At 34.6% G+C, this 17,140-nt stretch overlaps 1 protein-coding gene across 2 annotated transcripts in view; it reads left to right on the top strand.

Moving 5' to 3' along the window:
* Nucleotides 1–907: 907 nt before the first annotated feature.
* Fap (fibroblast activation protein alpha) overlaps nt 908–17,140 on the top strand; it is a 72,876-nt gene continuing 56,643 nt past the window's right edge. The window contains exons 1-3 of one of the 2 annotated variants that reach the window (XM_040294387.2): nt 908–1,101; nt 1,425–1,509; nt 16,887–16,985. In XM_040294387.2, coding sequence (XP_040150321.1) covers nt 1,096–1,101; nt 1,425–1,509; nt 16,887–16,985 — 190 coding nt within the window. In that variant the 5' untranslated portion in view covers nt 908–1,095. The remainder of the gene's footprint in view (nt 1,102–1,424; nt 1,510–16,886; nt 16,986–17,140) is intronic. The other variant, XM_013355804.4, reaches the window with a different exon arrangement.

Raw genomic sequence — 17,140 nt, 5'->3', positions numbered from 1 at the left:
GGAAAAATTAAAGACACAGTAGGTTAACAACTGTGTTCAAGGGGAATCAGAAAAGTTGTCCAAGTGAATTGCATTGAACCTGTCAGAATATTGCAAGAAACTGTTGTGCATGTGGGTGTTTTAATTTAGTCATTTTACTGATCTGTCAAGTTGACCGATCACTTTGGAATTTTGTGGACTTAGCCAAAGTGAAATTTTACATAAAACTATTCTATTCAGATGCTTCTTTATTTATTGTAAAAATTTTTATAATCACTAACTCTTCTCCTTTCTCAGAAGATATTCTGAGAGGAAAGCAAAAATACCACTCTTGCAAAGCCATTTCCATTCTTCCAAAGGTCTGCTGGTAAATTATTCTTACTGATCTTTCCATCTTTCTAGCCTGTGCAAACACACCTAACCCATACTAAATTTCACCAGATGGCATTTTATTTCTTTAAAGTAAAGCAGCCGTGGGTTTAGACAGTTGAATTTTTAAACTTCTGTATTTACTGAAAGTGCATATGGTGCTATATGGACAAAGAAATTGTGCTGAAAGAAAAACATTTCTGTCTGCAGTACCTCATAATCTCCCAGGGGAGAAAAAAGTACAGTTATATGGTGTACTTCTCTCAAAATCTTATGTCACTTCAGTGTTCTTCTTTTGCTAAAAATTAGATATGTGTATAATAACTATATCATGTAGATTTATTATTTTATATTCATCTTTCAGTTACAAATTAAAAGGTTATATAAAACTCAGTGACTTACCAAAGCAATCCATAAGTGATTTCGAAAAAGAAACTTGAACTTGTAAAAAAAAAAAAAAAAAAAAAAAAAAACCTCTGTATGTCAATGTAAGCAGATGTTGGTGTAGAATTTCCACTCGTAGTTCATTTCAAGGCCAAGAACGCCCCCAAAATCTGTTTCTAATTTTACAGAAATCTTTTGAAATTTGGCACAGTATTCAAAAGTCCGTGGAAAGAAAAAAAACTCTTGTCCTGACTTCGGCTTCCAAGTAGGAAGACAGACTTGCTTCTTTTCAACGGTTTTCACAGATCTACAGACCCACGCTCTACAGTCAAAATTAGCTAACTTTCAAAAACATCTGGAAAAATGAAGGTTAGTATGTGCACCCTCAGTTATTGCTAAAGAAGGTTGGCTGGGTTGAGTGTGATCAGAGTTTTCTATTGTTCAGAAGGTGAGGATTTGTATACGAGTATTCACTTCCTGGAGTGGGTTAGGATTGGGAAAATGTTCTAAATATACTATAGAAACATTTGTCCTTGCAGAGCTGGAAGAATTCCAGCAATTATTGCCAGATCAGTGAAGGACAATCGAAAGCTTTATGGAGAAGGAGAAATAGGATTTACATGTAATCAAAATCTTGCCACTTCTGTTTAGCAGAAACTACATATATGCCTAATTTTCTTTATTTTATGTAGACATGGTTAAAAATTGTATTTGGAGTTGCTACCTCTGCTGTGCTTGCTTTACTGGTCATGTGCATTGTCTTACGCCCTTCGAGAGGTAAGGAATTTCTCTGATTTGCTCAGTCTGCCTAGAATAGCTTGGAAAGTGCACTAATGCGTGATCACAAGTGGTTGAACATTTCCTAAGTGCTTATTTTCCAAAGTGAGGCTGTTATTTCTAAGAAGACATATAAGCTCACAGATATGTGTTGTGTAAAACCAGAAATACTGAGGAATTTAAGGCATGGGTAGGAAGAGATTTACAGTGTTATTTCAGCAATAGAAAAACCTAAGAACTATTCTGGATCACCCCCACAACCCCCCAAGAATATATGCATATTTTAAATACAAGCTTTGATAGGCCTTTAGAGGCAGTATTTTTAACTAGCATTGTTTTTTTCATTATTAGGTTTATCTTGAGGAAAGTAAAAATGAGTAAGAAGGAGTAAGAAGAGTTAAAATAAAATTTATGGAGTTTTAAAATAACTAAATAGTCTTTCCAAAGGAAGAAGTTGAAAATAGAACTCTCAGAAATAGCTGTATACAACAAGTAAAATTGATCTATGTGCAGTAGAATCGAACAATTAAATTAGAAGTTTAAATATAGTTGAGCCAGCATTATGATTAGTGATAAATTGATTCCTTTTTACAAAAAAAGCTTAGTTTGACATTGATCTCAGTTGAAAACTGGGAGATTCTGTGGGCTGAAATTGAAGCTAATTTTAAATTATGACTCTGTCTACAGATAATACAGTCATACTAAGGGAATGGTTTCTTTGTATGAAAATATTTATAGAAATTTGAACTTCTAAAACAGAAGAAAGATAGAACAATAACAGATTTTGTGCTTTAGATTCTAGGAAAGGGGAAATGTTTGTACCAACAAATATCAAAAGTTTATGACAGCCAATGTGGGAAATATTTTTGGTGAAAAATAGCTGATCATACAGGAAGGTAGATGACACCTCCAGCCAAAGATCTTAAAAACAAAATATAGAAAATAATTTGAAACACCCAAAATGCTTAAGGGATTTTTTTCATAGATTTGGAAAATGAATGCAGATTAGCAACATGCAGGCAGTGTTCTCAGATCTTCAATTAGATTTTTAGTCTGAATTCCTGCTTTCTGCTAGCACAAGACTGTTGAGATGTATGCAGTGTGTGTCCATATATTTTATAAATTTTCAAGTTAAAATTGTTTTTAAACAGGTGTCTCTTCTCCATCCTTGTAGAGGCACATTTCCCGCCTACCAACAATTGTCAGGTGTTGTGTTAGATCTAATGACCCTTTGAATATTAAATCATTACAAATCAACTCATAATTTTTAAAGAAATTCAGAAGTACATGAAATGGACACTTTTCTCCCTCAGAAATAGGTGTTCTTAGAGTGAAAGTATGTGGATTTTATTTGGAGCATGCCTCTCTGTTCACAGGGAAGGAAGGATTGCACTTCAGAATTTGAGTTATCATTTCTAATAAGAGATTCACTACATTTACACATTACCAATATTATATAAGTATACACACAAAGAGACATTTGTGTCATTCCATATAATCCCATTTATACCCTCTTTCCAAGTTTAGATTTGTAGAGCATACACATAAATTTATGTTATAAATCATATATAATCTAAAAGTCTGATGTATTTTATAGCATAGTTTTCTGTTTTCAACTGGCAAGATCACACTCAGAGTACTTTCATGATAGGGTGAAGTAATAAAATTAATTTTAGTACTCATTCAGAAATAGAAAAATCATGAATAAACTGAGATCTCTGCTTTTATTTCTTTTTTCGTTTATAATATCAATTTTTTTTTAAATTTTAAATTTGATGAAGAACTTCTTTTGAAGTCACATAAATATACTGTAAATGGGACCAATTATTCCCCTGCCTTCGTGAGCAGGTTGGGGGCAGAAGCCCAGCTTTCCTGGTGTTGGTGTCACAGGCAGCCCTAGTGTCAGATGCACTGGCCTTCTCTTCTGACTTTCCTCCTTTCTTATCATCCCATGCCTTAAGCATCCAGGGCCAGGTTGCCAGGCCCAGTCTTTGCTCTCACATTTGTCCCATGCCTAGTGAGGATTTAAAGTGGCAAGGCAGAAAAGGGAAGCAGGCAAGGAAAGGATCCTAGAACTTGAAGCCAAGTAAGCGTCTACTTGGGCTGCTTCTCACACTTCATCAAATATCCATTACCTCACATTTACCTCGGGTGCCCTTGTATTCTTAGCCCAGAATTTGTATGCAACGTTAAGAACAGTCTTGAGAAACTTGAAGAGAGACTTACGGAACATTCATTCACTCATCCATGTGTATACTGATGCATGAAGTCCCACTAATTTACCTGGCCACCATTGGCCAGTTGCAAGGGTTCCAGAGAGGCAGCAGTCTTGATTTCCCTCCTTTACCCTTGAAAGGTAAAGGAAGACTTTATGAACCCAAAGAAAAAGATATCTGGTCCACACCACCATCACCAGAGAAGGATTTATATCATTCCCCACAGGTCTAAGTGAAAAAAAAAAAAATGAGAGGGTCTTTTCCATGAAGCGGTAGGGTCTACAGAGAGCCAGTCTCAGGATTAAAAGTGTTTGGAAGGAATTACACAGGATCTTAGGAACAGATAGGAATGTGCAATAGTGAAGTGAAAAAGATCCACTTGGCTCACGTAATAAAAACATCTAAGGAGCACCTTTCATCAAAAAGTCTAAAATACTCCATTTTTTTTGTCAAAATGGAAAACACACATAGATTTCAACCCTTTGGTGCCAAGTTATTCTCCTTGGCCTCATCGTACACCAGTTCTATTGATTTTCATTCTCCTTTCCACTTCCATTCATTTCTTATCTTGAGATTCTTCTTCCTGGGCACCCTCCTCCAGTGTGAAGATACAACCAAAACTAAGCTCCCCAGCTCCCACTTATTATTTATTTATTTATTTATTCATTTATTTATTTATTTATTTATTTATTTTTTATTTTTGGTACCAGGGATTGAACTTAGGGACACTTAACCGCTGAGCCACATCCCCAGCCCTTTTTGTTTTTTTTAATTTTGAGACAGGGTCCTGCTAATTTGTTTAGGGTCTCAGTAAATTGCTGAGGCTGGCTTTAAACACACTATCCTCCTATCTCAGCCTCCCAAGTCCCTGAGACTACAGGAATGCATCACAATACTGGGCTCCCCCTTGTTTTTATTGATCCCAAAGACAAACATGTAGATCATCCTCTTTCTAGAGATTTACCGAGATAATGAAACAGAGAAACTAGAATTGGAAAGTTACAGGGGCCTCAGAATTTCTCACATAAATTCTATATAGCTTTTCTGGATTTGTGATTTCTAGTTTCTGAATTCCTGGACTTTTGTCAAAGGAATTGTAGGAGCTCTTTCCTTGGATTCTACTGAGTGTAGATTTCTTCACATGGTGATGAGCAAACATTCAAGAAATGTTCGCTATTTTTCTAAAATTTCTAACATGTAGCAGATACTTGGTGAATGGTAGTGGAGTGGCTCTGTGTTCACTATCCTGATTCACATATACACAGACACAGGCCGAGATGGGGAGTAGGCACTGCTGCTTGATGGATTTCAGTTTTCAAAATGTCCCCCTTAATTCTGAAAGTAGGAAGTCTTTAACCCTGAATATCTTCGCTGTCCCTGTGTATGAGGTGATCTCAGTAGAAAAGAAGAAAAAAGTTAAAGGGAGGATGAAAAATAAAACTGAGAGAGCTAGGAGGGTTATGCAATACGAGTTAAGTGCAGATTCACGGGGTCTGCCTTGGGGTTCTCAGTGAAGGGAGAGCCACTGCTGGTCTAGCCTTAAACCACCCTAGAGTCCTATCATCCACCTTTACATTCTTTTGCTTCTACTGTTGTCTTCATTTTATTTATTTATTTATTTATTTATTTAAGTCTGAAGTATTTTATACAAATTTAGATTTATTGCCAATTTCTAAAATTGAGGTTTCTCATAAAAGGTTACATTTGGGGCTTTTAAAAAACATGTAGTTGTTTATTACAGCATCATCCTAATTGTCAGTAGCAAATTTGCATTTGTCTACCTGGGTTACTAGTACTACAGACTAACTAGGTGACTTAAATAATAGAAATTGATTTTCTCATTGTTCTGAAGACTGGACGTCCCGGATTAAGGTGTCCACAGCTTTGGTTTCTCTTCAGGCCTCTCCTTGGCTTGTAGGCAGCTTCTCTGTGCCTGTACGTCCTGCTGTCACTTCCTCTTCTTATAAAGACACCAGTCCTATTGAATTAGAACCCTAACCTGATGACCTCATTGAGCTTTAATCAACTCCTGAAAGTTTCTATTTTCCAATATAGTCACATTTGGGGTAAGGGTTGTAACCTGTAAAATCTGGGGGAACACAACTCAGTTCATAACATTGGTGGTCAGTGAAGCTCTCTGAGATGGTGTTGCAAAAGCTGGGGACAGGCCCCCAATGTAGAGGAAAAGACAGGTGCCAAGGTCCTGCTACAGGAAAGTGGGGAGTTCAAGGAACCCAAAGGAGACTGATGGAGCTGAGAAGCCAAAGTTATTTAAACAGATTAGCAAGTGAAAGAGATATATATTTATTTATCTTATAAATAAAAGATATAGCAATAGATTCATATTTATGGCTATATACATATATACTGTATATCTAAAATTAGCCAAGTAATACTTGATATAAAGTATTTCAGAAGATATCTAAAGTTATAGGTAATTTTGATAGAACAAAGATTATTATTTTCTCAGAAGAAATATTTAGAATACCTACTACATTTTAGGCAGAAATATACTGTTGTTGTCATTATGATTATTACTGCTATAACCCCCAAAGTCACTTTTGGTACAGTAAGACATTGCAAAATGTGATCGTCTTCAAAAGAGATGTGAATATGTTTTTAAGGTTTGAGATTTCCCAGTATTAACATTTAGAGCTGTAGAACAGACTCCCTCAAACTTTGGAAGAGTTTTAAGCTATTTATTCAGTGTTCTTTTGGAGGAAACATGAGGGGTCTGCAAGGTTGAGAAAAAGGCTCAGAACATTCATGTATATAAAAGATCTTTTGAGTTGAGTGTAAATAAATAAAGTTCATAGATTATATTTCTCTAATTGGCATTTGGATTTTAAAATCACAGAAGATGAATCTTGGCAAACTCTTTTTTAGTTTTGCCAAATTTTAAATATAAAAAAAAAAAAACCTCCAAATCTTTGGATGATTCCTATCATGCAGACGAATTTACCTGTCTCCGATTTCCAAAGCAAGTTGTGCCACAACTATTATAGGAGCATCTTATCATAAATATAATAAGAAAAACATGTTCAAAGATCAAATCAGGAATTTGGAATCATGTCTAAATGTTTCTGAAAATCAGAGACTTTTCAACAGAACCTTAAGATGTATCAATAATTAACCAGATACAAAGTGAAGTAATTTTTCATATAACAGTTAATCAAACACCAACCAGTTTCCTTTTACTTTTTGTCATTATATTTAGAGCAAAGAATTTGATTTTCATTTCTGATATCCTTACGAATACAAAAATAAGTAGCAAAAACAGGATAACATAATATTTGTTAAGTTTAATTCTAATTAATAATAAAAAGAATAATATTGTTTAGTATCAAAATTAAATTTTTCATACAGATCATAATTTTATATTTGGCAGAAAAATCACTGTGTTTAGGAGTCATTAAAGGACTTCTAAACTATATATTAAACAACTATATGTTAAACAACTGTATGTTAAAAAATCGCATAACTGTTGGGCAGTTATAACAACTATAACAAATATATGTTATATGTTATAACAACTATATGTTAAAATATCACATAACTGTTGGGCACAGTGGTGTAGGCCTATAATCCCAGTGACTTGGGAATTGAGGCAGAAAGATCACAAGTTCAAAGCCAGTGTCAGAAACTTAGCGAGGCCCTAAGCAACTTAGTGAGTCCCTGTCTCTAAATCAAATATAAAAAAGGGATGGGGATGTTGTTCATTGGTAAGCACTGTTGAGTTCAATCTCTGAAACTTAAACAAAAAAAAATAAAAATCAGATGATTTAGATGAAATAAATTTCTAGGAAAATGTTCATTATCAAAACTTATACACAAGAAATTGAAAACCTGAGTAGAACTATAATATGTAGTTAGGAGTTATGTCGTCATTTGAAAACTTCCCATTAAGAAAATACTAAGCCCAGATAGTTAACAGTGGTAAACTTTACCAAACATTTGAAAAATAATTATTACCAATCAATAAAAAATTATCCTAAAAACCAGAGCAATTCTCAGCTTGTTCTTTAAATCCAGTACTACCCAGATACTAAAACCAGACAAATACATCATGACTAGAGAAAGCTATAGAACAACATCTTTAATAAATATAGATGTAAAAGTCCTGAAAAATAATAGTAGACCAAACCATCAATATATAAAAAGGATTATACACCAGGACTAAGTGGGATTTCTCCCAAGAACATATGGTTGTTTTAACATTAAAAAATTAATGTAGTAAGTCTTCTTAGCAGGAAAAAAAAACAAGAACCACATAATTATTATAATACAGAAAAAGGAGTTGTATAAATTCAGCATGCTTTCATGATAAAAACATTCAACAGAATAGAAACAATACAAACTTCCCCAACCTGATAAAAGTGTCTATGAAAATATCACAGATAAAATTTTCAAGGCTTTTTCCCTATAATCAAAAACAGAAGACTAGTTTGTCTGCTCTCACTACTTGTATTCAAGATTTTATCGGTGGTTCTAGGCAGGATGATTTAGACAATAAGGTGAAATACAAGGTATTCAGGTTGGAAAGGAAAAAGTAAAATAATCTCTATTTGAAGATGACACAATCTTTTTTATATAGAAAATTCTAAGGAATACACTATATACTTAAGAGAACTAAAAAATATATTCAGCATAGTTTCAGAATACAAGATCAATACATAAAAATCAAGTGTAATTCTATACTTTTGAAATTAACAACCAGAAAATCTAAATAAGTAGAAAGATGGCCCATATTTAGGAATCAGAAAACAACATTTTTAAGTTAATGACAATGCTTCATAAACTTATCTATCAATTAAATGCAGTCTCTATCCTAATTCCTTTTAGGTTTTTATAGAAATTGTCAAGCTGATCTTCAAATTCATACAAAAATGTAAGGAACCCAGAATCACTCAAGTAATCTTAAAAACAAGCAAGCAGAAATCATAATTCCCAACTTAGAGACTTACTACAAAGGAACATAATCAATATGTGTGTTACTGTCATACAGAAAGATGTGTAGATCAATAGAATAGAATTGAGGGTCCAGAAATAGTCTTACATTTGTGATTAAATGATGTTTTTTATAAAGGTGCCATGACAATTCATTGAGGAATACCTGAAGAAGTATTTATGGAACAACTGAATATCTATGTGGGAAAGAACATTGGACCTTCCTTTCGCCATAAACAAAAATTAACTCAAAATGGACCAAAGACCCAAGTATAGGAGCTAATACTTTAAACTTATAGAACCTAGGAATAATTTGTCAAGTCCTTGAGTAGGCAATGATTTCTTAACTATGATCAAAAGCATAAGCAACAAAAGGCAAAATACATAAGTTCGTCTTCCTCAAAATTTAACACTTCTGGGTTGCCAAGGACAACATCAAAAAAGTGAAAAGACTACCCACGAAATGAGAAAAAAATATTTGCAAGTCATATATCTGATAAAGGACTTGCATCCAGAATATATAAAGAACTCTAACAACTCAATAGTATAAAAAGGCAAATAGCCCAATCAAAAATCAATAAAGATATGCATTTCCCCAAAGAAGATATACAAATGGCTAGTAAACATATGAAAGATGATCTGAACTTATAGTCATTAAGAAAATGCAAATCAAAGTCACAGTGAAATACCAGGAATGAATTGCTGGGGAGTAATTAGGCAACCACCTAGGTGTGACATAGCCTGACCTTGAGGGTCCAGTAGAAATGGAGAAAAGCAGAACAGGGAGAGGTTTAGATAGAATTGTCCAGGTTGGCTGTTGGACAAAGGCAGTAAGAGAAGATGGGACACAAAAGTCTCTCCCAAGTGTTTGAACTGAGGAGTGATGATACATAGTGCCATTTGTGTACAGAAATATGGAGGAGTGTGGAATTTATTTCTTAGCACTGAAAGTACCCATAATATATGCAAGTGAAGATATTAAAAAGGAAGTTTAATATCCAAATACACATCACCAATGCAGAGAAGAAATGGGGTGGGGCAGTGACAGTAAGGGATAGATTAACCCAAATATATACAATAGAAACCTCAGGAGAATACAATGACCCAGGAAGGTAGCTCTTCCTTAGGCCTCTAGCAATAGCCATGAGACCATACCACAATTTAAAGTAGAGATTAGAGGAAGATGAGCTGCCAAAGGAGACTAAGTGGGTCTTGAAAACTAGGTGAGGTTTACTTTCATCTTTAGAGTCACCAAAATGACATTTGCCATTCATGTTCTTATGCATGATATTGACCATATCCCAGGAATGTTGAAAGCTGTTAAGTATTATGAAAAAAAAACTAAATTAAAATAACATAATATACAAGCAAGCTATTTTTTAAAAAAAAGCCTGACAATTCTCTTTGAATAACTTGTTGCTCTGTATTGTTTGTACATACCATGGAAAATCACTTTCAGAATTGAGAGCTTAACCTAGGTTGGGGGGCATAGTTATTCTACCCCATTTGTGTGTTGCTTAGTTCTTGACTTTATTTTTGTATTTGTTATAAGTTGTTATTATTTTATTATGTGTGCTCTTACTTCAAATGACAGTACAGTGATAAAGTGCACAACCTATAAAGTTAGATGGAGCCGGATTTAAACCAGACCTTTGCTGTGTATCAGGCAAGTTTCATTCTTTGAAGATGCTTCCTATACTAGTTTTAGTTAGCTTTTGTGTCACTATGACCAAAACACCTGAGAGGAACAACTTAGAGGAGGAAAATTTTACTTGGGGATTATGGTTTCAGAGGTGTCAGTCCATTTCCCAATTTGTAAAATGGTGTTAATAATGATCTGTATCTAAGAATGTTGTTCTTCAGATTTTCTGGTACCATGTGTGTAGAGTGCTTGCTACTGACAAGTACTTGGTAAATTATAACAATTTCTATTACTGGCATGAAATTATATTGGATCCACTTTTTTTTTTCAAAATTGTCAATCTTGGCCAAATTTTGTCACAATAGCTTGTAAATTGTACATATCCCACCCTCATTTTTCTACACTTGCTCTTGTGGCAGAAATAAAAAAGTCCCAAACTGACTGTTGGAGATGATGATGGCTCTTCCGCAGAGCCAGCAGAGGGACTGGTGTGGTGTTCCTGGGACCCACCTCACATTCCTTGCAGTGGTATCTAAGCATCAATTCCAAATCAAGTGTGAAAGCAGGAACAATAGATCTGCCAGCCACTTGAGTGCCCACTTAATAAAGCCTATTTTTTTTTCATTTGGTTTATGATAAATATTAGAGCCATTACAAAATTTCTTCTCTGACACTTCTATTTTTTCAGAACTAGGCAATTAAATCGCAGAAACAGTTCCAATAAAGAAGCACCAAGTTTTAAGAAAAAACTGGGAGAATAGTGAATCATTACTTGCTTGTGAATCATTTCATGAATTGTGATCTCTTCGATACATAACTGAAATAATTTTCAGCTTTGCTTTAATAAGTTGAAAATGCAAATAATTAAAGCATGGTTAATTAGAGTATTTAAGCAGTGTATGCGTAACTATGTTAAACATGGGCAAAATCAAATTTCAGGGCACTGTCAGGAATTAAGTGTTAATCAAGTTAAATATCAGAAGAGAGATATTCTTTCAGATTTCCTTTCTAATTTCTTGAAACTATTAAAGTTTATAGATGCCAAAATTATCCTTCCAAAATAATCAAATGATTGTATTTTTTAAGAGAGAGAGAGAGAGAGAGAGAGAGAGAGAGAGAGAGAGAGAGAGAGAGAGAGAGAGAATTTTTTAATATTTATTTTCCATTTCTCGGTGGACACAACATCTTTGTTGGTATGTGGTGCTGAGGATCGAACCCAGGCCGCACGCATGCCAGGCGAGCGCGCTACCGCTTGAGCCACATCCCCAGCCCTCAAATGATTGTATTTTAACATCAAAATATTATTTGGGAAGGCACATGAACATCCATTTATTCATCCAGTATAATGAAATATTTCTCAGGTAACTGGAACTTGTTCAGTGAGTTTCATTCTTTGAAGATGCTTCTTATACTCGTTTTAGTTAGCTTTTGTGTCACTACAACCGAAAACACCTGAGAGGAACAACTTAGAGGAGGAAAAGTTTATTTGGGGATTATGGTTTCAGAGGTGTCAGTCCATTGCCAATTCCATTGCTCAGGGCCTCAGGTGAGGCAGCACATCATGGGGGTAGGACCCAGCCTGGAAAGGCTGTTCAGCTCATGGTGGAGTCATAAAGCAGGGGAGGGAGAAGGGGCCTCAGAGAAGATGCACCCTTCTAGGGGACACCCCAGTGATCCACCTACTCTATCACACCACATCTTTCTGGACACTTAACCCCATCAGTCCATTCAAATTAGGATGGACAATTACAGCTCTCATAATCCAATTATTTTGCCTCTGAATATTCCTGCATTCACAGGAGTTTTGGGGGTCTCTTCATTTTTAAACCATAACAATACTGATTTACACACACATACACACACACACACAGTAGAAAATAACGACCCCTATACTTTCCCCCTAATCTTACCTAATTTGGAGCACTAATAAGTCCCTTTGCCTTTTCTCCACTTCTCCAAGGTCAGCAAAGAAAATTTACCTAAAGAAGAGCCCACTGTACACTATGAACAAGTTCACTGGATAGGAGCATAAATATTAAAAGAGACCATAACATTCCTTGAGAGCTAGCAATATTTGATTGTGTGGGACCTATTCTTTATGTAATGTGCACTGTTAGCAGACTAGCTTCAAACACCTATCAGGAGTTTAGTCAGGGAGCAATTCCATCGATAGGCATAGGAGTACATTGATCAGAGTGTAGTTAGTAAAATCGTTTAATTGGAACTCTGAACCTTTGAAGAAGAATCATCTAGGAGACTTGGTAAAAGTTAAAACTGCCAGGATATCCCACCACCCCCTGCCCAGTATTTCTGATTTAGTATGTTTGAGACAAGAACTAGAAATCAATTTTTTAAATATGCACTTCACATGGCTCCAAGGACCATGTTTGGATAAATATTTACAGGAAGGCATGCAAATATCTCCAGCAGACCATGTATATGAAATTGACATTGGGGACTAGAGAGTAGAAAATAAGGATAGATAAATCTTCGAGAGAAAATAATGATAAACCAACTAACACAATATCCATCAAATTAGTTTATTTTTTATTCAGCCAATATTTATTGTGATTCCATATTATGTAAGTACTATCCTAGCTTCTGAGCATACAATAGAAAAATCAAACAAAGGCTCTGCCTTCATAGTTAAGAGATCTACGTCTTGTCAAATTTTTTGCTATATAAATACTGAGGTAAAAATTATGTTCAATAAATTAAAAATGGAGATAGTGAAAATTCATTGGCATTTCCATGGTACCCAGTTGAAGATCATTTCTACTTGTGGTTAGTATGGTGATAACATTGATAGTGAGGTGACACATGATTGTATGTATCATCTTTCCATATGTACTGCACTGCATTATGAACATGTGTCAATTTTCAGCAGGAAGAGAATGTCTAATTTAAATTCCTCCCATTATACTGGGAATGAATTTACCTGTTCCCAGCCTAACACCAACATAATTACACTTTCAAGCCCTGGCTATGTCACATGAGAAGCGGCTTACAAAGGTAACAGTTGGTTAGAAGTAATCATCCTACACCAATCTGTGCCAGGAACCTTTTTCTTATATCAAAGTAGCTGGCTTCTCTGGGTGTGTGCTTTATTCAACCACTCAGTACTTCTCACATTATGGCAATTAGTAGTTCAATTAATACATATTTAAGATTGCTTTACAGGTATATTGAGTCATAATAAGACATATGCTAAGTTCTCTATATAGATTGTTGGCATTAATAGCTATTCACCATATAAACAAGTGACTAACTAGGAAGTAATATGAAATATACTATCAATTATAACCTTCTCAAATAATATAAATTATAGGCTTAAAATGTAAATACCCAATCTTTGGAATCATTTTGAGAAATCTGATAAGGCTTAGGATGTTTATTAATGACATAGAACAAAAAATGAGTAGGTTTTCAGAAATAATTTGAAACTCTTGTCTTTATATAAATTTTATTTAGCCATAAATTTCATTAAACTAGAATAAAAACAGCATATATATACATATATATGTGTACATACATATGTGTGTGTATCATATATACATGTATATATGATATATATGGCCTAAGCTGGAACTGAATTCCCCAAAAGTGGTTTTAGTAGATATTAAAAAACAACAATAACAATGCCAGGCATGGTGGTAGTTGCATGTAATCCCAACTATTCAGGAGGCTGAGGCAGAAGAATGGCAAGTTTGAGGCCAGCCTGGGAAATACAGCAAGATCCTGTCTCAAAACAAAATAAAAAAGACTGGGAATGTAGCTCAGTGTTTCCTAACATATCCAAGGCCCTGGTTTAAATCTTCAGTACTGCAAAAACAAAACCAAAAAACTCCAGTGGTCAAACTTGTTTGGAAAACATTGACCTAAAATATTTACTTAAAAAATACTGATAAGCTATAACAGTAAAAGATAATACTTACAGATTGCTTACTACATACTAAGCATAGAGGTAAATATTTTAGTTGAACTATCTCATTTAATCTTCTGTAAAAATGAAGATTAATGACATATGGATATCTAAAGTATAACTATGAACAGGAAAAAACTGTATACAAAGATACTTAAATAGGAAAAACTATGAGATAAGTCATTAGTTATCACCAAAGTATTATTTATGCTGGATATAAAAATAAGACATCACCAAGATTATACTCATTTTTTGAATTGACATAAAAAATTAAATAAAGAATAATCTAGTTATTTTGGAATTCACAGCTAATGGATTCACTACATTTTTCAATTTTCCATCTGAATATTCTGATTATTCTGACACAAATTTATCTCAAATAGAAAACAATTTTCACTACAAGTAGTATTATAATTTTCCCTTGAATGCATTAGAAACAGATTGCAATTTGCTCTTAGGAAAGCTAAATACAATTTAATTAAATGCTGTTATAGTAAATGGTCCTTTAGTCACTGAATGGAAATTACAAAATCAGTGGTATGAATTCAGTACAAGACCATTCAATTAAATAGAAGTTTCATTATAAAAGATTGTATAATGTACACAAAATTACGAGAATGCAAAGAGAATGCAGGAAGATTATTTTAAAGAATAACTTAATGCTATGAAGTATTCAGTGTCAAGTTGCAAGAGAGCTCATTGACCTCCTATGTTCTTACAGCAAGCATAACCACTAGAATTAAATAATGAAAACAAAAAAAAAGGGGGGGGTAGGGAGGGAGAGCATGGAAGGACGATTACCTCTAGATAGGGAATAGGGGTGGGAGGGAAAAGGAGGGAGAAGGGGAATAGCATGGATGGTGGAAAGAGACCCTCATCATTATACAAAACACATGTATGAAGATGTGAATTTGGTGTCAACATACCTTATATACAAACAGAGATATGATAAATTGTGGTATAAATGTATATTAAGAATTGTAATGTAAAAAATAAGAGAGCTCATGTATAATGGCATAATTTGGCATGAACAAACTTTATGTACAGAGTTATGAAAAATTGTGCTGTCAATGGATAATTATGATTGTAATGCATTCCACTATTGTCATGTATGTAAGAAATAGAAAAAAAGGAAACCCAGGGTCTTAATCAAATGGGCAAAGCAAACATACATCAGTGGGAATCAGTTAAAACAGCAGAATATGCCATATCCTAGTTGATCATTTTGCTCTGGTTACAAAGCAGTACATTTATGTACCTTCAAGGTTAAAAGGGCAGGTCAAATTTTTGCATTTCATAATCTAGTACAGCATAGCTGGAAAGGATTGTAGGCATCTTCTAGGCCAATCACTTAGTTATAGGTGAGCAAGCTTGGATGACAGAATGACCAAAGGAAATTAAAAGAAGAGCATACATCCACCATCCATCCACGCATCCATCCATTCATTCATCCTTCTTGTCATGCATTCATTCATTCAATAAATGTTTATTCAATGCTTGTATATGCTGAACACTGGAGATGTACTGGTGAGGAAAATTAAGATATATATATGAGGGAGATCATACAGACGAAATTGGAAAATTTTGTAATGAAACAATTACTGGAATATACCCACAATTACAAACCAAGGCAAGTATTCTGAAAGAAAGGGGCATATTCTATGGGAATTGTGTAACAAAGGAACCTAAACTAAACCAGGGGGTAAAGAAGGGCTTTTCAGAAGAAGCAGATCTGGGATAGAGCTCTAAAACCTGAATGAAAATTTGAGTCAAAGCATATAAGTGCAGAAATCTTGCAGAGAGAAAGTACTTAAGGAACAGAAAGTCCAGCATTTGTTTAGAAAGGAAAGAGAAGCGGCAGGAAAGTCTAGTGGGGTAGGGTATCCCAGACCAGCCAGGACCTTTGGTTCAGGTTATCATTTTTGGTTTTTATTTGAAAAATCCATGGAAAACTATGAAAGAGTTTACACAGAAAGACAAAAGGATAGGCCTTGTGTTTGAAGTTTCACCTGGAAAAATGCCAGATTCAAAAATACTAGCTTTTCTATGGAAAAACTTCTCATCTTAGAGTTTCTAAGATCCCTTGAAGAGTTCAAGTGATTTTCTTTCTTTCTAGTCCAATTTCTCTTTAAAAATGATATGGTCAGGATGAGAAAATTATCTGTGTATTCACTAATGCCTTTCTTGAAGGTAACGATTCTGGCTGATCTCATTCAACCAAATGGGATGCTAAAATACATTATTGATAAGCCAGTAGATATTCTAGCCTAGGCTATATGAGGAAGTACAGTGAACCAATCCAGAGGCTAAGGATTCAGGCAAACCCACGTGGTCTGTAATCTCAGCTCTGCAAGGCTTAAAGATGTTGAAACCTCCTCTAATCTTCCTCCCTTGAAGCCTCTAATGGCTTTTCCTGCCTGAAGAATGACGTCCCTGCTGCTCTGGGTTGTTCTCCTCTGTAACCTTCATCTTCCTCAACACATTCCACCAACTGACAATTGAACTACCTCACTATGTCTTGGTTGCCCAGTTTACAAAATCATTATTAAGACAGGAGCTATGAGAAAGAACAGATGAAGGCCAGACATAGAATTTATTTGAATTATTAACTTTGTATTTGAGTAATAGTGTTTTTCTTCTTTCCACAAAGTCCATAACCCTGAAGGAAGTACAAAGAGGGCCCTCACACTGAAGGATATTTTAAATGGAACATTTTCTTATAAAACATTTTTTCCAAACTGGATTTCAGGTCAGTGAATTATATCTTTATCTTCTGGACGTGTCTTAAACGTATTTTGTTTTATTTTTAGTAGCAGTGAATCTGTATGGTCCTTGAAGACACATCAGTTGAAATCCATAAAAAAGATATTATTTGGAAAACTCAAGTATCCACACAGGCAATTT

This window comes from Ictidomys tridecemlineatus, chromosome 7 (assembly GCF_052094955.1).
Source record: "Ictidomys tridecemlineatus isolate mIctTri1 chromosome 7, mIctTri1.hap1, whole genome shotgun sequence".
Lineage (NCBI taxonomy): Eukaryota > Metazoa > Chordata > Mammalia > Rodentia > Sciuridae > Ictidomys > Ictidomys tridecemlineatus.
This window is presented reverse-complemented; position numbering and strand designations above follow the sequence as displayed.